This window comes from Molossus molossus, unplaced genomic scaffold (assembly GCF_014108415.1).
Source record: "Molossus molossus isolate mMolMol1 unplaced genomic scaffold, mMolMol1.p scaffold_m16_p_5, whole genome shotgun sequence".
Lineage (NCBI taxonomy): Eukaryota > Metazoa > Chordata > Mammalia > Chiroptera > Molossidae > Molossus > Molossus molossus.
In genome coordinates this window covers 21,023,737-21,047,372 of record NW_023425388.1, presented here as the reverse complement: position 1 = coordinate 21,047,372, position 23,636 = coordinate 21,023,737, and the positions used below count along the sequence as shown (strand labels likewise).

Genomic DNA, 23,636 nt, shown 5'->3' with positions numbered 1-23,636 from the left:
CAACTTGTCTAATTATGAAATCTAACATGGAAAAATATTAGTCTTATTTCATTCCCCTTAAACATATAAGCTCTGAAATAATTACTAATAGATAACTTGCAGTCTCTCTTTTGCCATTTTTGAAACTGAAGTTATAGATAAGATTTCCTTCCAATCTTCCTCAGAAAGTACTAACAGTACAGAAGAACAGCCAAGTATGGTAACTGATATTTGTGGTATTTCATATTCTATCAAGGTAGACTTCAACTCTGTCCCTTAGCCTTATTTTAGAATATACAGAATTGCATATTCAATTAAGAAAACTAACATTGGAATATAAAATAAACTTATCAAATATTTGGAAAAACTGCTGTGCAAAATAACAATTTTTTTTTACCAGAATATTTACCCAAATAAAGTACTAGTGTGAGTACCAGCACCACAGATATTTCTTAAGAGCACCTTTCCCCTGAAGAGCTTAAGTAGAAATATCTAAATGGAATAAATCAGAGTCCCTGATTAAGACCTTGGTATTTGCATAATCCCGTTTAATTGTTCCTAGCTCATTAGTAAAGCTACACATTTGCCAGAGATTCTTTGCGAAATAAGCACACCCTTTCTCTGGGTAACACTGTTGTTTGAGGGCTGCACCATATGGCTCACATTCCAGAAATATGCTTCTACTGGTATCAATGCAGTGCACACCAGACTTTTATGGCTGTCCCAAAGTGATCTAAATAGAAGCACAAATGTGTGCAAGCACACTGGCTGTTACATCTGTAATGAATTATGCCAAAAAAGAGTAGTCAAATTTGAAAATGTGACCATAATCACTAAGATATCTACTGGCATTATCCGGAAATTCAACTTGTAAAATTATGCATTTTGATATTGCACACATTCAATTTAAAGCTTATCAAAAACTAAGGCAATGTATCCCCACTCCTGGATTTTAAATTCATTTTGGATAACCCAAAGACTAGAATCAAGAGAAACTGAAAGCATCTTTCAAAAGCTCCCTCCAAAGAGCAGTTATGTCCTATTTCAAAGAAAACAGAAATGCTATATCAAGCAATACTCTTGGGCAAATTTAACACATTTTAGAGTTACAGAGAGTTGTTCCTACTAGTTTGAGGTGTTTCTTTGCTTAGTCAAATACTGTTTGTAGTCAAGACTAAAATCGGACCCAACCTAGGGGCAGGCTGCCAAATGTAAGGCAGAAATCATTTATAACTTTATGCATGGAGCCGTCCAATTATGGGCTTTTCTGTAGACTCTTTCAAGCAAAGAATCTTATCTTATAAATACATTCTAAGAACCAGCTGAAAACAGAATTTAGAGCCCATTTTAATTCTGCATTGGTTATAGCTTTTACTGTAATACATTAAAAATGTATCTAGCTGTTTGAGACAACCTATTAGTTCAGAGTTCTTGGGAAACATAGACAACATATTAATATCCTTCTGAAAATGAGCTTCTTAGCCCTGGCCTGGTAGTGTCATCCTAACACGCCAAGGTTGTGGGTTGGATCCCCATCAGGGCACATAGAAAAATCAACCAGTGAATGCATAAATAGTGGAATAACAAATCGATGTTTGTTTCTCTAAAATCAATCAATAAACATTTTTTTAAAATGGGCTTTTTTAAATTAGAATTTTGTTTTTCTGCGTCAAACACTCTTCTGTTTCCCTTTAGATGATAAAGTTTAGAAAACTACCCCAGAATGCCTTGTTTGGGAACTAATTTCAATGACATTGAGTCATAATTTAGACAGTTCAAGGATTCTTGAACCGTATCCGAAGTGGCACACAAAATTAATTTTTTTCAAATGTAGGACAACTATTTCATAGCACATTTCATTTGAAGAAAGACATTCCATTTGACTTACAAGGAGGCTTGATCAACTCTGTTCAAATTCTAACACATCAAAGCCATTAAAATAAAAATAATGAAATAGAAGAGGCTTTTACGTCTATTGAGACTTGTTGACATACAAAAGCTAGATTAGCATTTTCTTCCTGAACAAACTCAGAACTGCTTTTGTTAGAAAAAATTATATTTTATTTTCTTGTATATTTGCTCTAAAAAGTTATTAACTCCTCTTTTATCAGAGTTATTAGAAGTCAAACAATTCAACTAGATAGATTTCTACTCCAAAATACATTTATCTTTGGAAAACAAGATAGTAGTTGTAAAAGCAGTGTATTGAGAATAAAATTCAGTGATCTGAAATATGGGTATGATATTCACACATGAAAGTGTAAATACATAAAGCCATTCAAATACACATTTATAAAGAGAATGGAAAGGTACCTAAAATAGCATTTTTATATATAAAATTTTCATATTAAAATATTGCTCATAATAAATAAGAGGTGACTTTATGAATTTATTTTCCCTCTTAAAATTTTACCTTTAGTAGTTCAGACTAATCTATGAAGTTTGTTAACCTCCTATTGTTTTGAAAGGGTGAATTACATTAAACTATCTTTAATAAAATCACACTGTAACAGTATATTTAAACAGTCCCATGTAGCAATAGTTAGTGAGGGCCACTTAGTACATATGGGAAAAAGATTCCCAAAATAAACCAAATGATTAACCCTAGAAGACTAGAGTGTGGCGATCTGCTTTATTTGAAAAGATGTTAAATACTGCCTTTAAGCTATGCAAACTTGATGACGTACTGCATGCCTGGCAGACCAATAAATGGCAGGGCACAGGAAGTAAGTGTAAGTTCAGTTCAGTTGTTTATGGGCAGGTGTAACTTCATTCCTGTTCGCCCCACTTGCAGACACGGTAACTTGGAATAGTTCTTGAGAAGCTGTTCGATGGCAACGTGGCGAACTTGGAGCTGTGAGGCCAAAGAATCTTTTTCTTGCACTTGGTGCGTTAACTCTTCAAAAACTTCTGTAAAGATTTAAAAACAAGTTCCATTTTTAGTACACAGAAAGCTAATCCTTTGATTTATATTTCAAATACTTTAACTGAACGCATTCGGTGAATGTTTGCAATGAAATGATCTGACTCTGCTCGGGTGACTCAGTTAGTTGGAGCTGAGTCTCAGACACCAAAGGGTTGTGGGTTGTGGTTTGATTCCTGGTCAAGGGACACATAGGTTTCGTTTGGGTCCCCTGCTGGGGCATGTACCCAAGGCAACTGATTGGTTTCTCTCTCACACGAATGTTTCTTTCTCTCCCTCTTCCTCTTTCTCTAAAAATCAACAAACATATTCTCAGGTGAGGATAAAGGGGGAAAAAATAACAGTGATCTGACACTAAGGAAAGAGTTGTGTTTTGATCATTCTAGCGTACTGTATACTTTGCATAGCCAGGAACATGGTATTCCTCCTCTCCATCAAGTGAAATTTAAGTGTCATAAGCAATGACTATACAGATGCACAGCAGGAATGGCAGTTACAACAACCTTTGAGAGAGACACTTGTCTCAATTTGAAATAGAAACAGGTTCCGTCAGTATCTAATACGATGTATGGAAAGTAAGTGCCTGTCAGTGCCTAGCTCTGGAAAGCCCTCTAAGAGGCTATGGAATCAGACTACCTGAAATGTTTAATCCTTGTTCCTACTCCTATGAGTCTTTGGCAAGTAACTTAAACTATGTTTTAATTTCTTTCCCCTGAGATTCAATAGGTTATACTTGTAGAGTACCTGACACAGAATAAGTACTTGACAAATGTAAGTTGCATTATCATTATTATTTTATTATTCTTAAGTTGCATTATTATTATTATTTTATTATTCTGAGAGGCTGTGTGGTCAAGAAATACCACTAGCTTTGGAGTTAAACAGATGGGCTGGAATCTTTGATCTGTCACTGACTGAATGCATGATCTCTGTAAGCAACTTAACTGTCTCTGAAGTGGTTTCCTCACAGAAATGGGAATCAATTGTAAAAAAAAAAAGAAAAAGAAGGGACAACTGGGGAATCTGAATGCTAACTATTAACTGTTGGTGTTAGCATCAAATTTCATGATGTTAAAGAATTACTAGCCTGCCCGGCCGGTGTCTCAGGTATTGAGCATCAACCCATGCACCAAGAGGTCACTGGTTCGATTCCTGGTCAGAGCACATGCCCAGGTTGTGGGCCCGATCCCCAGTGGGGGTGCATGCAGGAGGCGGCCAATTGATGTTCTCTCTCATTGATGTTTCTATCTCTCTCTCCCTTCCTCTCTGTCTAAAATCAATAAAGAAAAAAAATTTAAAAAAAAAAGAATTGTAAGTTATCTTTTAGAGAAAATCCTGAAGTATTTTTGGACAAAACATGTTGTCTAAGATTTGTTTCAAAATAGTCCATGCTGAGGGTGGGGGTGGGGCAGGGGAATGGGTGCAAGTAGCGATGAAGGAAAATGAGCTATGCTTTCTGTAATAGTTGAAGCTGAAGAAGATGGGTCAAGGGATTTACTATACTATTACTACTTTTGTGTTTGAAATTGTTCAAAACCAGAGCTAGTATCTGTCTTAAAGAACTGTTAGGGAGTTCACCTGCATAGTAAAGTGTTAGTAAGAAGGTAGAGAATTAAGTTGTAGTTTCCATTTTCATTAAAAAAAGAAAAAAACCTGTTTCCCCTGTAGTTCAGAGAAGTTGTTCTCGTATTCTTTTTGCTCTGGGAATTCGAACAAGTCATAATCCCATTTCCAAACTGAAATGCAGATGAAGCTAATGGTACCCTGTTATAGGGGATTTTCTGTATCAAAATTTTCACATGCAAAAAAACATCAACACTGATCTTTACCCTGTATTTGCTGTTGGAGCTTTGCATTCAGTTGCTTTACCTCACCAAAAGTCATCGAATTCACTGAAACATGAAAATATATTCATTATTACCACAACAATCTAGAAAATAAGGTGCCTACATCACTAAAACAATATCCAATTTAAAAAAAAAAATTGTACTTATCTGCCAACATACATTCAGAAGTACCCTAGGATCCATTCATTAACTCCCGCAGTGTGGAGTTTTCAAATCCTAACCTTAACCCATAGTAAGAAACATATTTTACATCACTCCCAGTACATCTCTCCCTGAAACAAAAGTTTTACCAAAGAGCACTTTGTATTCAGGCTACTGGATTCTGATATATCCCACCGTTTGTTTTTACAAAGTGCGAGTCACTGCCCATCAAGTCAATTTTGCTTACACTACATAGTTCATGATCCCCAGTTTGAAAATCACTACTATAAAGTATTGTGGAAACAGTCTGAAAAATCAAGTTATCTAATCTAGTTACATAACCTTAGATATGTAGAATCAATCATTTTTATAAAAATATACTCCCAGTCCCTTGTTGCTGTAAAATAATTTGATTTGAAGTCCATTATCTCAGCTTATGTCAACTTTTATAGATGCAGACTGAGTTGAGTCACTTTTCTAACTTTAAAATAACACATTACTGTTGGCCTTAAGTAAAATGTCTTATTTTTGCTTTTGAAATGCCACTCCCAGTCAGTCTTGTAGGGATTAGCAATGTAACTATGTGTATGAGAGCCGATGGTTGAGGCTTTATTTCTAAACTATATGAACCCTGAACTTTGCAATTTAGTTTGTTGATTCCATTTAGTTTAATAATTTAGAATGGCAAAACACATCGGCACTGCAGAATTCCAACGTGTAAAACATACTAAGGAGTATTCCAGAGAACTGATGGAGAGTTAAGATATCTCATTTTTCATGGAGTGAACTTATCATTTACCAAATCTGTAATTCTACAGCAAAATTCCTAAAACATCACATATATAAAAATGTAAAATAACATCCCAAAACAATTCCAACCTTCACCTTTCTCCCATTTTACTTACATTCCTCTCTGCTATAATGTGGATGCTGGTTCTGGACACTAGCCTCTGGATTAGAGATTGTCTCTTCTTTTTTCTGTGCCTGGTTGTGACTATGAGGCCACAAAACACTACTGTGGCATAAAGTGGCACGTGAACCTTGTAACATAGCAAGACCAAAGTCTGTATTTTCCCTCTGCTCCAATATTCTTTGTGTACAATCTGAGAGGCTACCCGTACTTCCATCTATCCATTTTGCAGAATACTTTGGTACTTGGGAGTCAAACTGTGGGAGTAACTTTTTATCTGGTTTATGCTTGAAATTAAACAGGTGATGCTGGGGATTTTTAGAACATTCAGAATCTGAATCCACATCCTTATTTTGTGCATACTGCACAATCCAGTTTATCTTCTTACTCAAAATGGTTTTAACGTCTTCATAATAAGTACTTTTGGAAAGCTTAGATCGAGGACAATCCTGGTTTGCAATCAAATGGTATTTTTCAAAGCAGTCTTTATGGCCCCTTAACGATGTGGTGTGCAAGAGATTAGATTTTGGTATTCCTATAAAAAAACAAGATGAGAAAATTTCTTTTTTTAAAGTTGCATTAAGAATATACAAATCTTAGTAAAACATGGAGTCACTGACAGTTTGTAAACTAGAGGAAAAATGCTAAAAAATATTGGCATTAATAGTATAAAATATGGTCTAATAATTCTGCTTCAATTTAACTACATACTCAGTAATATTAAATTCCTATGAATAGAAAAGCCTTTTTAAGGACTTAAAAATTTAATTTTAACCTTAGTCTAGAGGCATGTTATTGCACACAATATATTAAAAAAAATACTACTGAACCACCAATTTATATTTACAGACTCTTGGCCTTTACATTACTGTGCATTCTTCATAATTACCTGAAGTACACACTTGCAAAAATTTCTACTATAAGGTTCAAGAAGAGTAATGCTTGATGATTTTTTTCCACAACAGAAACATTGTAAATCATGTTCTTCAATTACTAGTTATGTTTTTACTGGGGAAAGATAAACCAGAAAAATACACATTAATAAAAGCTTCAAAAAGTCAAGATCTTTGGTCCATTAAAAAAAAGAAGCCCTCTGGCTGGTGTGGCTCAGTGGATGAGTGTTGACCCATGCACCAAGAGGTTGCTAGTTCGATTCCTGGTCAGGACACATGCCCAGGTTGTAGGGCAGAGATCCCCAGGGTGGGGTATGCAGGAGGCGGCCAATCGATGTTCTCTCTCATTGATGTTTCTCTCTCTCTCTTCCTCTCACTAAAATCAATAAAGGGGGGGAAAAGATTCATTTTAAGTACGAATTAAAGCATCTAAAATGTTTTCGCATTTGTTTTATACTTATCAAAACTTTGTCAAGATAATTTTATCTTCTAGAAAATACACATTACAGTTATTTTTCATATAGTAGTAAATTCAATCTAACAAGATTCAATAGCCAGAATAATTCTTCAACTTACAAATGTTCATTACACACCATTAATGACGGAAATATTCTATTACACTTTTATATCTTCTATCTTTTTAGTAGAGCTTAAGTATGATAACTCAATTGTGTTTTAAAATATAGAATACATCTGTATACTTTCATAAGTTTGAGCCATATTATGACACTCAAACAGCAGCACTTTCGTACTGAAGGTGAGTAAGGGATGTGGAGCTGAAAATTAATGCCTGCCAGAACTAAACACTAAATCTGGTTAGCTCTGAAAACTGAGCAAGTGGAGAGCCACTCAGATGCTAGGTTTAAAAAAAAAAAAAAAAAAAAAAAAAATTTTTTGTAGCCGACTCATCAGAAAAAAAATACATCCTTTGTTTTAAAAACTGAAGTCATAATTCTATGAACTAAGCTCCAAACTCTGGCTAATAATAATAACGAAGTATTCGCACTTTAATGGTACTGAATTAGGTATAAAGTGTTTGGAAATATCAGTTTGTTCTAAACTGATATAAATAACATCAGGAATGGTGGGACCTGCTGAGATTGCCGAAAACAGTGCTAGAATGGACTCTCCATCAGCTCCCTCACAACTAACCTCTGTGAATACACCTCCTGAACACTGACTTTATGAGCATATGTGAACAACTGTTCTCATGAGGTAAACTCAAACATCTGTGTTGTTTCTTCCACTGAACACAAAAACTGAACTCGAAACAGAATCACACACATTTACAGCATTGCTACTTGTACTACAATCATGTGTGCCCGTGCGCACTGTGTGTGTATCAATTATTGTCTAATTAGGTCAAATTTCCATCAAAGTTGAAATAGTTAAGTGCAAAACCTCACGTTATAAGCCAAATAGCTCCATTCTGCTGTTTGATTCTAATACTGCTCTGGATACACAGCAGGTAGACAGAGAAAACTTGCAACGTGCCTACTTTACTAACTTCAGGAAATTTATTAAAGAGGTTCCTCACGCTCTATAAACTGTTAGGTCTCGTTGCCAACAGATGACGAGCTAGCTCCTCACCCAAACAGTGAATGGTCTCATTCTCATTCCATTGCCACAGCTCTAATCCATGTAGCAATGATTTAGTTGAATCTAAACAGTAAATTAGAAGATTTTCCCTCAAGTCTACATAAAAAGAAATTCTTTAGCATATAAAAAGAGTTCTAAACTAGGTTAAATCTAAATCTAAAATTTCAGATTCTTCCAGACATTCAGGAGAAAAATCCCCTAAAAAGATATGGGAAACAAAACAAAACAAAAAGAACTGTCACAGGCAAGAGTTTTGATACAGTGTACATTTCCACTGAGAGATCCCATGGGCTTCTCAAACTCACCCTGCCTAAATGAACCCTCTTCATTCTCACAACCCAAACCACAAGCCCAGCTACCCTTCCTGAGTCTGGCATCATAAACTGCTTAAGGAAGAAACCTGGGTGCCCTTCTTGACAGCCCCCCACCATCCTGCCCCTTCTGAGATGTTTTGCTGCTGTCCCTCTTAATAGACATTCCCCTCCCCCTTTAAAATCCAGCAGTACACCAACTCAAATCCTGCTTCTCTCCATTACTACTTCTATTACTCTATCTGGGTCATCATCATCTCTTGGCTAGTTCTAATTTCCTCTAAGAAATCTTTTCTAACCAATACATCGAATCAGTTTATCACACTAGATTTTCCAATTGCCTCTTCACTGGCCTTTAGTTCCTGTAATAAGTTCTATGACAAAGGGGTCCATATCTGTTTTACATGCATCCCCAATGTCATAGTGCCTGGCACATAGTGAATAATCCAGAAAAAGTAGTTAAATGAATAAAGAAAAATTAAAATATTTAAAAAAAAATAAACAAACCAAAACTTATTACCAATTATCATTCAAGATCTAGAAATGAAATTTGCCTGTCCTAGCAAGGGAACCAGGATATGCAGTTGTGCCCGTCTGCTCAGAGGTTAATTAAAGGCATCTTATAGTGAACTTACTCCTATATTTAATGGGTCATTAGTCTGAAGAACTGATGAGAAGCACTGATATAGAGATGCCATTCCTGTGGCAACATTCAATCTGCCAAGCAAAATCAGGAACTTCTACTCAATTATATATATATATGTTAATCTTCACCTGAGGGTATTTTTCCATTTCATTTTTATAGATAGAGTGGAAGGGAGGGAAGGAGAGATAGAGATACATCGATTGGTTGCCTCCCACATGATCCTGACTGGAGCCAGGAATCAAACCTGCAACCCAGGTACATGCCCTTGACCAGTAATCGAACCAGTGACCTTTCAGTGCAAGGACTGAAGCTCTAACCGCTGAGCCAAACCAGCGAGGGCTCAATTACATATTTTAACAGAATTTTACATATACTGAATATTTAAAAAGACTGCTTTATGTAAATTGTTGCTCATTCATCCAGATCTGTACCTCTTCTTTAAGCTCACTAAAAATTTAAAACTTAACTGAGTTTTGAAGATCAACTGGGAAATATCTGTTATATAAACATAGTTTAAAATATTCCATGCAGCCCTGGCCAGTTTGGCTCAGCGGTTAGAGCGTCGGCCTGCGGTCCGGAGAGACCCGGGTTCGGTTCCCGCTAAGGGCACGTACTTCGGTTGCAGTTTGTCCCCGGCCCTGGTTGGTCGTGCGGGTGGCGGCCACTCGATGTGTCCCTTCACGTCGATGTTTCTCACTCTCTCTCCCTTCCTCTCTCTCCCTCCCATTCTATCTGTACAAAAAATGGAAAAATATCCTCGGGTGAGGATTAAAAAAAAAAAAAAAAAAAAAAAAATATTCCATGCAGCTCTGGCCAGTTTGGCTCAGTGGTTAGAGTGTCAGCCTGGGGAATGAAGGGTCGCAAGTTTGATTCCTGGTCAAGGGCAAGTCCCTGGGTTGCAGGTTTGTTCCCTGGCCCCGGGCCCCAGTCAGGATCCTGCGGGAGGTAACCAACTGATGTATCTCTCTCTCTCACATTAAAGTTTCTCTCTCTCTCCTTCCCTCCCTCCCTTCTACTCTCTCTAAAAATCAATGAAAAAATATCCTTGGGTGAGGATTAATTAAAAAATAAAAATATGACATGAGGTAGCAAAGGGCACAAAAAGTTAAAAAAAATAAAATGCATCGACACTTAGGTAGCCCACTTGATTTGTATCCAATATACATGCCATTTTATAAACTCTTTAGTGATTTTGTTTTTTCTACCTCATCAGTTCAAATTAATGTAAGAGAAAAAACAATTGCTATTTTCAGAGATCCCAGTTTCCCAACTGACTTCAATTTCAATTGCATTTACAAGTGTAAACAGCTCTGAGCACCGAGGTTTCCTCAGCAGCTTTCCAAAGCGAATGAATGGTACTGCAGATAAACAAGTTGGCACTTTTGAGGAGCTGAGTTATAAGGAATTTCCAAACTAGTTCAACAAAAACTGCACTACAACTTGCTCACTAAAAAATTTTGAAGGCCAATGTAATTGACATCCTAACTATTATGAAAATTTCTTTAAAACATACTTCAAAGATGTCCATGTGACTTTTTTTTTGTCATGAGTTAATTATTTTTAGAGACGCACGACCTTAATTGGCAACCAAAATTGCTAATTTTAAGAAAGTACGTTTCTTTTAGAGATTTTTAAGAAATTCATATAGGTGTATATTTCTGTATGAAGAGTGGTGTTTTAATCTATTCCTATTCAATAGTTTTCTTTCTTTTGTTGTTCCCCATTTTCATCTCTCATTTTCTGATACCATTCTCACACTTTTGAGAACCCTCCCACTAACCCATCTGGCATGCTATCACCATTTCTACTTTTTAAGTTTCCCTTGAAGATAAATTTACGTTATGAAAACTTGGTTAAACCCATAGAAGAACAAAAGCCACTCAAACGTCTACCTTCTACTGTTATCTTTTTAAAATAAGGGTATCTCCATGTTTATATTTAATCTGTCGCAATGACATAATTTTTTTCTCTAATAAGATGATATTCCAAATGGCACTGAAAAAATAGCTACCAAAACACTTAAGTTCTATCACATGTTCCATTAACCTCGATCTTTCCACCTCGTCTCTTGAAGACCTTATTTGTGATTTGGTCATAAAAAGGTGAGCTAAGCAATCTTTGCCTGATGGTTCACCAGCTGGTCCTGCCACGCAGCGCTGTCCTCAGCTAACTGCACTCACGCTACATGGCTCTGTAGTTCACACGTTTGAACCATATCTACCTGCCTTATGCATGTTTACTGTGTCAGATTTCACATGGAATCTGATCACTATATTTCATTTCCCAAAGGCATGACTTAATATAATTTGGTAGTCCATAGGTAGACCAAATATAATATAAGCAGTAGTTGGCTGTAAAGCTGTAACACATTATCCCACGGGTAACAGACTGGAAAGCTCTCACAGAGCAAGCACTCCAACTGTATCTTCAAAGCTGAAACAGAATTAGAAAACTGGCAGTATTAGTTTTCCAAATGGTGGATTTTTGTGTTCTTCCTTAATATTTAAATAAGGCAGGAAAAATTAGTTACGATTTAAGTTCCAGGTTGTTAACATGCTGCAAAGAAATTTTAAACATATTGCCTTCAAACACGAACACCAATTTGTGCAGTACTGCTTCACAATCTTTTTTATGAAGGCTCACATTTTGCCCAGCTTAAAGAATCTTCCAAGAGTAAGGTGTTTTTCTTTTATGACGATCTTACCTCGGTTGCTAAGAGAACAAGCACATGCATGTTTATGTGCTGCCCATATCAAGATCCTGAGCTTCTTTAAGCAAGTGTTAACTGAACAAATGGCAAGATAGCTGCATTTTGTTGTATTAAGAAAAACTCAAAGGACTGAGATGTTACTTCTCTGTTTTTGAGGATCAGATTCCCATTTCTGATAAAAGGAATAGAGGAAAAGCTCTATAAGTAGAGGTGGCACACCCACAGTCTGAGGTCTGGATCCATACTGAGGTTTTGTTTAGACTATGAGTGTTTTAAAAGAAGAAGAAGGAGAAAAAGATCCATGTGCAATTTTCAATTTCTTGCTTTCTGTTAAAAACAAAATCAGATGATTTGGCAGCAACTGGTTAGTAATGAGAAGCAGCTACTGGCTGAAATAGGGCAGGTGCTCTTCAATCCGAAAGTTCTTATCATTGCCCTCACGCGTCTGCAGGTACCTGGGACCTAGCAGGCTCTGCAGCCATGTTGGTTAGAGACACCTGTACTATACTAAGGCTGTGCAGGGATATAGGTTTGGATGGCTTTGGTGTAAAGATTGCTTGTTCCAATGATGCTTTGACACCCAATTTGATCAGGCTATTCTGCATCTGATGAGCAAGCAGCAGCAGCCAAATTACATATCTATCAGATTAGCATTATATCCATTTCCAATCATAGCCATGCCTGGGAAGGTGCTCAGACTGGCTATCCTCCAATGGGAGTGAAGGTAGGAAATTAGACCAAAGGTGGGAAGGTAAGGATGGATAGTCAGAGCACCTACTTTCTAAACCCACAACAAGACAGGCTTTTCTACCACTTCAAAATTAAAAAAAAAAAAAAAAAAAAAAGTTTTCATGGACTTTTTAGAGAGGAAGGGAGAGATAGAAACATCCATGTCAGAGAGAAACTGTGTCGACTGGCTGCCTCCTGCACACCCCCTACTGGCAACGAGCCTGAAACCCAGGCATGTGCCCTGACTAGGAATCGAACCCGGACCTCTCAGTCTGTGGGACAACACTCAATCCAATGAGCCACAGGGCCGGGCGTACCTCTTGGAAATTTTTATCACTTGTCTTATGTGCCTTGGTGGGTACTGTGATAAAGAGTGCCCATTTCCCTCCCCCGCATGCCTTTAGCAAACTCAGGAGTCGCTGAAGAGTCAGTCATGTTCATGTAACCAACAGACTGTTTAAAAGTAATAGGTAATTGTTTATCTTTGCACTGCTAGCAGATGGAAGTACTGGCAACATACCAAGTCAATATACAGATGGGCTCAGCAACTTGTTTTTCCACACTTTGAGAATCACTGCCCTAAAGAAAGATATACCAAGAGGTGGTCTTTAGACGGATTTCAGCTTAGAGATGTTTTATTCTTTTTTTTTAATCCTCACCCGAGGACATTTTTCCATTCTTTAGAGATGTTTTATTCTATTTAAAAATTGTTGTGTGTGTGCTAAAAGAAGGATTAAGCAGTTAAAGCAGCTTAATCCAGTAAGTGGAAAATAAGGGCAAATTTCAGTGAGGCAAGAGTTCAGACAGATAATGTTAAAAGATAAACATAACCTCAAATAACCAAGGAAGCCAGGGTAGCACTGAGTTGACAGGAGATGCAAAAACTGCAAATGACTTGTCCAAAAGAAAAATCTCTCCGTGAATTTTACTTTTTCATTAGAACAGCTGGGAAACTGGAGAAATACACCTACCTAACAACTGTTTATTACCAGCAGGGTATGAAAATAACAATCCATCTCAACTCTACCTCTTAATGTAGCTAGCTACCTGCTTTTTAACCAGCAATGTCCAACAGAGCTTTCCGTGACAATGGACATGTTCTATATTGTGCTATCCAGTACGCTGAAATGTAGCCAGTGTGACTGAGAAACTAAAGTTTTAACTTTAATTTTAATTCAGTTAAATTTGAATAACCACATTGTGGCTAGGCTACCAAATTGGACAAGGCAGTCTGTCTATAGGTAATTTATTAAGCAAAACGGTAATTGTAGCAGGAACACGATGGAAGCTATCCATGTTCTTACTGATAGTCTAATATGAAATATTAAGTTCACAGCAACATAGACTCTAAAAAGCTATTTGTTTTTCTAAAACTTAAAATATTTCAAATTAGACCAATACTTCAACTGACACACATAACCCTCTACCTGTTCAAAATTTCCCCCTAAATAGCTCTAATTGAATGTACTGACATTTATTCTAAATTTTTGTGGATGAGGGTGTCATAACAGACTCATAAAAAGCTACTCAAATTAACTATAATACGACTGAGTTGTCAGCTTTAAATATCCACTTATACGTGGCATATGGAGACACCAATGTGCAGGAAAAAACTTTGCTAAAGATAAACAAGGTTAAAAGATACAGAAAAACAATGCCTTCATAGTAACACCAGATGAATGGGGGAAACCAAAGTAAGTTACAGGTTGGAAAGCAAGAAATGCGATAGCCACATAAACTCTTTGTCCTTCATCTCCTGAACTGCTGTCTGCCCAGTTAAAGTTGTGCATGATTTTCTTACAAATATAAAAAACAAAACAAAAAGCTGTCCTGCAGCTATTAAAAAATATATTTTATTGATTTTTAGAGAGGGAGGAAGGGGAGAAATAGAAACCCTGATGTGAGAGTGGAACATCTATTGGCTGCCTCCTGCACGCCCCCTACTGGGATCCAGCCTGCAACCTGGGCATGTGCCCTGACTGGGATTCAAACCAGTAATCTTTTGGTGCACAGGACAACGCCCAACCAACTGAGACACACTGGCCAGGGCATCCTGCAGTTATTTTAAAACCTTAGTTTTGCATCTCAACCTCTTTACATACATTTGAATCACTAGCTGACTATACCTTACATAAATGCTTTATTGCAGTATCTAATAGAGATATACTAGCTAGTGAATATGAAGATATTTATAATTCAATCACTACTATAGACAATGGTAAAAATTAAGGCTGATGGAAAACAATCACCACAACTCACCAACCATTTGATAAGAAAAAGTAAAGCTAAAAAAGCAACAGTAAGTGATGGATCATACTGCAAAATGCTAAAATATAAATATTTTCAGCATGTGTTATAATTGCATTATAGCAATTCTAGAGTAAAAAGAACTTTGATCTAAACAAAGGAGAACTGGCACAGTAAAACTTTTTCATCATGAAACAAATACCTGTGTGTGTGTGTGTGTGTGTGTGTGTGTGTGTTAATGGTTGCTTACATGGTGTTAACTGAGTAGTAACAGAAGACAAAATAATTGACAGGACTGCAACTTGGGATATGCCTTTGACCCAAAAGTTTTCCTCTGGAAATTTAAGCTACAATAACAAGCAAAAAAGATTTATATATAAGATGTTTTTGTACTGGTAAATTGGAAGCAAGCTAGTCATTCATCAAGGCATACCGGTTAATTAAATTATGGTATAGTGGGATGCAACCTTAAAAAAAATATATATCAACATGGTAGAATTTTACCTACAAACACAAAAAAAGATGTTCCTAACACATAAATAAAAAGGCTGGCTATGAAATAATATAAGTAGCCTGATTTCATTTCTTAAACCCAACCGACCACATGTGAGAGTGTGCATGCTCATATGCACACCCTCCACTGCAGAAAACAACTTAGAAGAACCAAAAATACTAAAAGATTATTAGTGGATAGGTGGGATTATGATTTTTATATTCTTTTTGCTTCTTGTATTTTAATTTTTTTTCTGTAACAGGCAAACTTTTCTTTTTCAGTGAAAAACATTAAAAATTACTATAAAGAAATACATTTTGGTTTGGAAAGAACAGTGCTATTTAGTTAAAGACAAATTAGTCCTTACGTACTATAGTGTATGTTCCAATGAACTAAGTGAAACAAAAAAGACTAAGATACTGAAATGGTAAAAGATACACTTACTACCTAAAATTCTGAATTTCTTTTAAGATTGTGAGCATTTTTTTTTTTAGGCTAACGATATATCTAGCAAAAAAAAAAAAAAAAAAAAAAAGTAACCTTCAAATGAAAGCTGTCCTCCCCCAAAGTAAAATCATAACCACATTATAGTTTTATCTGGAAATCCTTGTTGGAGATCCAAAGATGCAAAGGGAGTGAGGGAAAAAGACACTGATAACTAAACACAAATCATATTGTTGATTAAAAAAAACAAAAAAGAAACTGGGGTGAAAGGATGTGCTGAGCAGCTGCTACATGAGGGAAATAATGGCAGCTTGAGCAGAAAAACCTACTGAAAACCAACTTAAGATAAATTCAAACTGCTTCAGTGTACATGAAACATTATCAAATTACTGTGTCAATGGAGAAGCTGTTTAATATACCAACCAATCATAGTACTTTTCAGTGGTATTTCATACTTTTAGATGAGATGAGAACAAAACCCTCTATATTTAAATTTAAATGAATACTAACATTTGCATCAAAAACTACATTTACCAAAAAGCTCCTATATTCATCATCTGTTGTGATCCAAACAGCAGCACTGTGAACTTAGGTAAAGGTATTATTTTTTGTCATCTCTATTAAATACATGTACTCCAAAAATTAAGCAGTTGCATACTAGGAGGAAGGAGAAGTAAATGGTGTTTAGGGGAGGGAGGGAGGGATCAAGAGGAGAGAGAGGTTAGGAGGAAGAGAGGATAGACAGAGAGAGAGGGAGGTGGGGGGGCGAGGGAGAAGGAGGGGGAGAGAAAGAGAAAGAGAGAGAGGAAGGAGGAGAGAACATATGACTGGCTTATAGAGTGACTTTAGAGGGGCAATGCAAGATGAAGGTGGCCAGTTAAGTAGACACCTGGTCATGAAACGTCTTACATGTCATGTTAGTGAGTTAATAGTGCAACCTCAAGAAAAGGGCAAGAAAATCAATGGAGAGTTCTAAGACAATGAACGGCAGGATCAAATTTGTACTTTAAAGACCTTTCTGGTGATACTGAGAGAGAACTGAGGGTGTGGGGTAATGGGGGAAAGGGGGATTAAGTACAGGAAACTAAAGTGGTCTTGAGGTAATACCGTTAAGAAGCGGATTTATGTTTGTTTTGTTAACAGTCCTATCCTCAGCAACTAGAACAATTCCTGGCACATAGCAGTTGCTCAATTAATATTTACCGAATGAAAGTGTGTAAAACTTGCTATGGATTCAACCACATAGCTTTAATTTTGAGATTTAGATTTTGATAGGCACACACAAATTATTTTGCCTTACTGTTTTATAGTTGAGAGAGTAATGGCAAAAAGCTACCAGAAATAGATACACTAATTTAAAACAGACACTGTTTCTGTTACAGACTACATCCAAGGCTTAGTGTTTAATGGGTTTATCAAAATCCTAAAGATGGCGCGCCAAACTGAATTAGAATACTTTACATCCACTCTAACTAGAACCATTGCTGATAACACTTTAATAATTCTAGGGTGTTACTTAGTCACTTTGACTGCTATCCCTTAGTATTACCTTATTTGAAATTCATATTTAATGTTAATTTCCTATATAATATGAAGATTAAATTTCTAAATATTTCTAAAATGTTCTATTGATGTTAGCAAAGTTTAACACTCATTATCTTCTAAACTCACTTTGGACTTCATATTTAAAAGAGCTCTTTTAGTTAATACCATTGCATGATGTTTGCCATTATGGGAAACAAGAGAAAGCAGCTAATACCAGATGGAGTTACCTATACACAGCTTCCTTATCTAAAGTGCTGGCCCTATTACTTAAGTGGAAAGATGCTATCAAGGATTTAATATTGAGATTTAAACTGCTCCCTGACTACTGACCATGTGAAAAGCATTTCAGTCAGACACAGAGAATCAAGAATGAGATTAAACATAAGCATTGGGTTCACCAGCGCCTTAACTAAGAGAAAACACCTATAGATTTTTCTTGCTGGAAGATTACTAAATAAAGATCTGAATTTGGGCTGCTCCTAGCAAAGTTCAACAAATTAGGGGAGAATAAAGACTGAGACGGACTATAAAGTCTGAGATGGACCAGTAAGCATTAGTCATGCATACTAGTTGTAGCAAGATCAACTTATACTGGAAACTTTGCTTAGCATAAGGAGACTTGACCCAATCTTATAAAAAAGTTTCTCTTTATAAAAAAGGAAGAAAGCACATTATTAGAGAAAGGTATAAACACTTAGTTAATTTTGGCACAAAATGAAACAGCATGAAGTAAGCCTGGAGCTCTGGATCTTTTCCCTCTCTAGTCTCATTTCTACTCTGTTAGATTATGGCTGAGTTTCATTACTGACTCCTGACCATCCTAGGCTCCCTTCCTCCCAGCCTCAAAAGCTTAGGGATGGTAGTAATTTGTTCACTAAACAACTTTAGAAATTTTAGCACAATTTACTATGATGCATACTGGTGTACTTAATCACATACTCTTTAAAAGTTTATAGTGTCTTAAGGCCAAGGACAGGCTATAAATATTAAGTTTACGCACCTGTCCCCTAATCATAGATGTAGACAATTTTAATGGTGAATTATAGGTAACAAAAAAGAAACCTTGTGAACATTAAAAAACATTTAAAGAGGCATGGAGGCATGGAACAGACTGACATATCTCAGAGGAGAGGGGAGGATGGGAAGAGATTAACCAAAGAATGTATGTACTTATATGCATAGCCCATGGAGACAGACTATAGTGTGATGAAGGCCTAGGGTGGGGTAGGGACCAGGTGGAGGGGGTGGAAGTGGGGGACATCTGTAACTGTGTGTGTGTGTATGAACATTTAAGTTTTCAAAGTATGATTCTTAGGTCCTTCAAGTATATCATCTATGTTTTGTAAATATATAAAATATAGATATCCATGTCCTTTAATTCCCAGAAAAAAGGCAACTTAGACCTACTCTGAGAATATGAAATCTCTCCTACAAGATTAGACTGCCTTGCCCGGCTGGTATAGCTCAGTGGTTGAGCGTTGACCCATGCACCAAGAAGTCACTGGTTTGATTCCTGGTCAGGGCACATGCCCAGGTTGTGGGCCCAATCCCCAGTAGGGGGCATGCAGGAGGCAGCCAACAGATGTTTTCTCTCATTGATGTTTCTCTCTCTCCCTCTCCTTTCTTCTCTCTATAAATCAATAATAAAGAAAACAAAATTAGGCTGTCTTTTGTTATTTCTCTTTCATCTTCATTTTATAAATGCATGCAGACATATAGCTTTTAAACAAGAGGCCATCGATCATACCAGTTTTGAACTGATATAAGCAACAATCCAAAATGTGTAAAACATTTTTGTTTACTACAAATATGTAGACTCTAAACTAGCTTAATTATTGACTCAAAAACTAGCCTTGGGCCAAATATATAGTGATGGAAGATTATTTGACTTTGGATGCAATATACAGATCACTGAAGCCTATATAATCATATTAACCAATGTTACCCCAATAAATGAAAAAGAAAACAAAACAAAAACAAAATACAACTAGCCTAAAAATTCCTTAAGAGAATTTTTAACTAGCCTCTTAGTTGAAAAACAATGTTTTTGAGCAAACTGAACAATTAGTAAGCTGAGAAACCAGGTAACAGCAACATTACCATATTATGAAAAACTTACACCAAACTAGTAAACTTAAATGTCATATTTTTTAAAGTCCCTCTTACAGTCTAACATTTATTGGCTGGCACTGTTGCTAAGAACAAAGCAGGGTAAAGGGAACTGCAAAAACATTTAAAAATGTTTACTGACATAGACAAAGAATATACTTTGTTATTTTTAGGTATGGAATTATTTCATTACCACTTTTTTTCATTGGTTTCTAAAAACCTGTACACTGACATAAAAACTAAAATTTTGTTGAATTCAAGGTCCTCATTTTCTGTCTTTTTTCCTAAAATTTCTAAGATTTAAAAATAATCTTAGGATACTAAAATGATTATAATGTACTAGCTCATCAGTGTGGTTGATATGAAAACATATTATATTTGCAAGAACTGAGAACCAACTTCAGATAAATTAAGAAAATTTAATTCTAAATAATTTTTCTCAATTAAAGGTTTAATTGGCATTAAAAATATAAAACTTTGAGTGTACATAGAATATAAAATAGTTCTAATTCAAACTGAGAACTGTTTTTATCTTTTAAATTAAAGACAACTTTTATTTCAACAATGTAGGACTTAAGTCATGCTTATTGAGGTAGATGTTATTAGAGATGAAATATTTATGAAGATGGCACCTGAAGAATATTTGTATGTTCTTTATATAATGATTAAGAACCAGTTAATACATATGGCACTCCCCCAACCACTAAAAATTGCCAGAAGAGCAATTGAGAAAGTTAGATTTCTATAGAAAAATTCTATCACAGTGTGAATATCATTCATGATTTAGCAGGAAAAGTTGGCTAACCAACTTTTTTTTGTGTGGCAAGGATAGCCAATTAGGATTCAGAAAAACAGCTTTCTAATATTAGCTATCAAATGAAATAACTATGGACAGTAGATCGATGAAATTAAGATCACATATACTAGACCTAGATTGTCAGGCTTCAAAGCCCAGGACTGTCAATTACTGCTGTGAGACTTCAAAGTTTATTTCTTGGGTCTCAAAGGTTAACTTCCATCACCTCTAAAATAGATAAAAGTAGCTATCCCAGAACTATTCTGAGCTAAAATAATCCACATAAGGTGCTTAGTACAGTGCCTGGCACAGAATTGCTCACAGTAAAAGCCTGGGACTTAGCAACAGCTTGACATCACCACTAGTGCAACGCTGAACAGTCCAACAATCTGGCTGTTCCCTTCGGTGTAAAATACAGGTTTGAGCTAGATCATTTCTAAAGCTTTTGCCCATCTAAAATTAAATCTACAAGCAAAAGAATATATAGAGACAACTTAATTTCCAAAGAACATAAATTTATAATCTTTCACTTTAGCATGATGAAGGGCATAGTAATTTAAATGATACAGAAGTATTATATTTTTTAAGTCATCCCTTAGAAATCAGTTATATTTACTACACTTACTAAAGCCAAACTTATATGTATGAAACCTACAGGAAAAACAGGAACTTCTATCAATTACTATGTTTAGCAACTACAATGCTTCCAGAGAGTATAATAAATAGCAAAACTGTCATAACCAGTATGATCTTAAATAAAAGATGACTGTTACATAAATAACTCTACATTTGTTTTTAGCAGTCTACTTATAGTTATAATTTTGACTTTTACTACAGAATATCTAAATATGTTAATTTGGTGCCTGCAACAATTTCTGAACTAAGAAATTGTTGCAGGCACCAAATTTCTGAATAGTAAGTCCTAATAGGAATCTCGAGATAGATAATCCTAATGTGTATTTTTCTTTCCTTTTTTAATTAGAGGAACATTTCATATCTCCTACTTAACAAATAGAAAAAGTAAAGATAATGAAAATGTTCAAATATGCAAACCAGCAAAAAGAAATACTACTTTGAAACCACACAAAAACTACAGGTCTAAAAAAAAAAAAATCTCTGCCGATGGATGTTACAATTACAAATTCAAATGGCAGGCAGACTTTTTATTGCCAGAATATTAAGATTCGTTTCAGTGTGACTCAAATATTTTTAAAAATCAGTTTTATCACAACAACATCAAGATTAAAGAAACATATCCCACATGTTTGTTGGGGGCAAACTACTGCTATCTATATACATATTAAAAACAAATACTTTCAATAACAGATTTTGTTTTTTAGGTATTTTGAGAACTCTTAGAGGTACTATTAAGACATTTTAAGAAGTTACTGAAGTTGTGAGTGACAAATGAAAAGAGGTTATCTAAAAATTTAACAATGTTTTTCTAGACACTAAGGTAGCACTGGGGAAAAGAGTTCTAGCTTACCTCAGTCAGGTACTAGCACGGTAGGCCAATGGAATAAAATTACATTTGCCGATCAATGTAAATGTTTGGTTACCTTAGTTCTCATTATTAAAACAAAACAAAACAAAACAAAACAAAACAAAACAAAACAAAACAAAACAACAAAACAAAACAGACCATAGTGTGCTCACACATTCATATACAAATGTCTGTTAAAATTTGACAAATTCATAAGCTCTCAATGCAGAAAACGTATTAACCAGTCAATACTCACACCTCATTTTTATATTAGCAAAAATAGAGTTAGTACTGTGGGAGTTTTTTAAAAGATTTTTCTTAAATTCAGTGCTGTGCTAACTTCAGCTTCGTTTCCATAAACCCTTATCTTCAACAGATCTCCACACTTCAGAGTTGGCACAATTTGCAAACATTGAAGTAATTTCAGTTCTACCTTATAACTAGTTCACATAAAGAAGCCATATAAAGTTCGTGCCATAAAATGCATCTATACCCCGTACTTACCCTCAATATTCAGCTCAAAACAAACGTGACAGAAGGAGAGCGTTTCTTTGTCTGTTCCCAGTTTACACACACTGCAAATGTTGTCATCATTCAAATCAATGTTTACAAACTGCTCCTCTTCGTTCATAGTGCCCCTATTAAGAAACCGAAAAGGAAAGTTACGCAATTTCAAGAACTTGGTCTTAGGGCAATACAGAGAACTTCTAGGAAGAGAAGGATGCTGTTCGGTTTATCCATTGACTAGTTCCATCCAACCAGCATCGCCATACTTGCATCTCAACACTGTACTTTTATGGTGCAAAGACACAAACCTAGTGAAACTGAAAGCCTTGCCATAGAGGACACTATAGCTAAGGGCCTTTACTGGTCCCTTATCTTATTTGGCTGAGGAGGGGGATCTGAAGGAACCTGGGTTTTGGTCATTCCAGTCCGCCTTTCCGTTCCCCGAACGCGCGCAGAAACTTCGCAGCGAGGCCTTTTCAGCGGCCGGGGTCTGTCAACCTACTTAACGCTGTTAAATGCAGGAACAGCGCCCTGTTCCGGACGCTGCTCTGCTAACTTCGCTGTAGGAGCCCTAGGTACGTTTCGCGAGCGGCGTAGCGGGGCTTCCTGTCGGAGATCAGCGGCAGGAAAACGCACGTGGAAACGCAAACACCGGGGGTAGGGCTTCCCGACCGCGTCCAAAGCCGGGCGGCGGCTCCACGGTGCGGATCGGGCACCGCCGGCGGCGGGGTGGCCAGGTCGGGCCGGGAGGAGCCGTGGGTTTCCCTCGCCCCGGGTTCCCGCCCATCTACAGGCGGCTTCCGAGGACCACAGCCGCCGGCCCGCCCGACTCGGCGCCCAGGGCAGCCAGTCGGCCCCTGCCCCGGCTCCGGCGTTGGGGAGGCGCGCCCGCCCCTCAGGGCGCCGCGGTCCCTAGTCCATCGTCCATCCGTCCGTCGGGGCGCCCGAAGCGGAGCCGCGCGAGGGGCTCCGGACTCGGAGCGCGAAGACGGCGGGACCGCGGGACCGCGGGACCGCGGCGCCAGCAGGTCGGGGACCGGGGCGCGGTGTCTTTACCGTCCAACTCAGCGCGCCTCTGCAGCCTGTCCGCGCGGCTCGGGCTCCTGCACTATTGTTTCCGGCGGCAGCGGAGGCAGCCGCAGCGGAGCAGCCGCCGCGCGCCCGGCCCCGCCCTCTCCCGCCCGTGCCACCCCCGGGAGGCTCTGGGGGTGGCGGCGCGGCTGCGGCCGAAGTTGCGCGCTCGCACAGTGGCCGCGGACCCCGGCCTCCGCCCCTGCCCCGACGCCGCGTGCCCTCCGTGCATGTTGTCGTGATTCCGCGTGGC

General features: G+C 37.2%; 1 protein-coding gene across 2 annotated transcripts; it reads right to left on the bottom strand.

Annotated features, from left to right (window-relative positions):
• Positions 1-2,319: 2,319 nt before the first annotated feature.
• On the bottom strand, positions 2,320-23,426 carry CUNH21orf91 (chromosome unknown C21orf91 homolog). Of its 2 annotated transcripts, XM_036242823.1 has the most exons (5): positions 23,369-23,426; positions 22,310-22,443; positions 5,796-6,335; positions 4,732-4,794; positions 2,320-2,889 (listed from the first exon to the last, which is right to left on the bottom strand). In XM_036242823.1, the coding sequence occupies exons 2-5, from the start codon at positions 22,434-22,436 to the stop codon at positions 2,723-2,725; spliced, it is 897 nt and encodes a 298-aa protein (XP_036098716.1). In that variant the 5' UTR covers positions 22,437-22,443; positions 23,369-23,426; the 3' UTR covers positions 2,320-2,722. The 2 variants fall into 2 exon arrangements, with proteins under 2 accessions (XP_036098716.1, XP_036098717.1); XM_036242824.1 differs by lacking the exon at positions 4,732-4,794 and having other exon boundaries at positions 2,777-2,889.
• Positions 23,427-23,636: the final 210 nt, after the last annotated feature.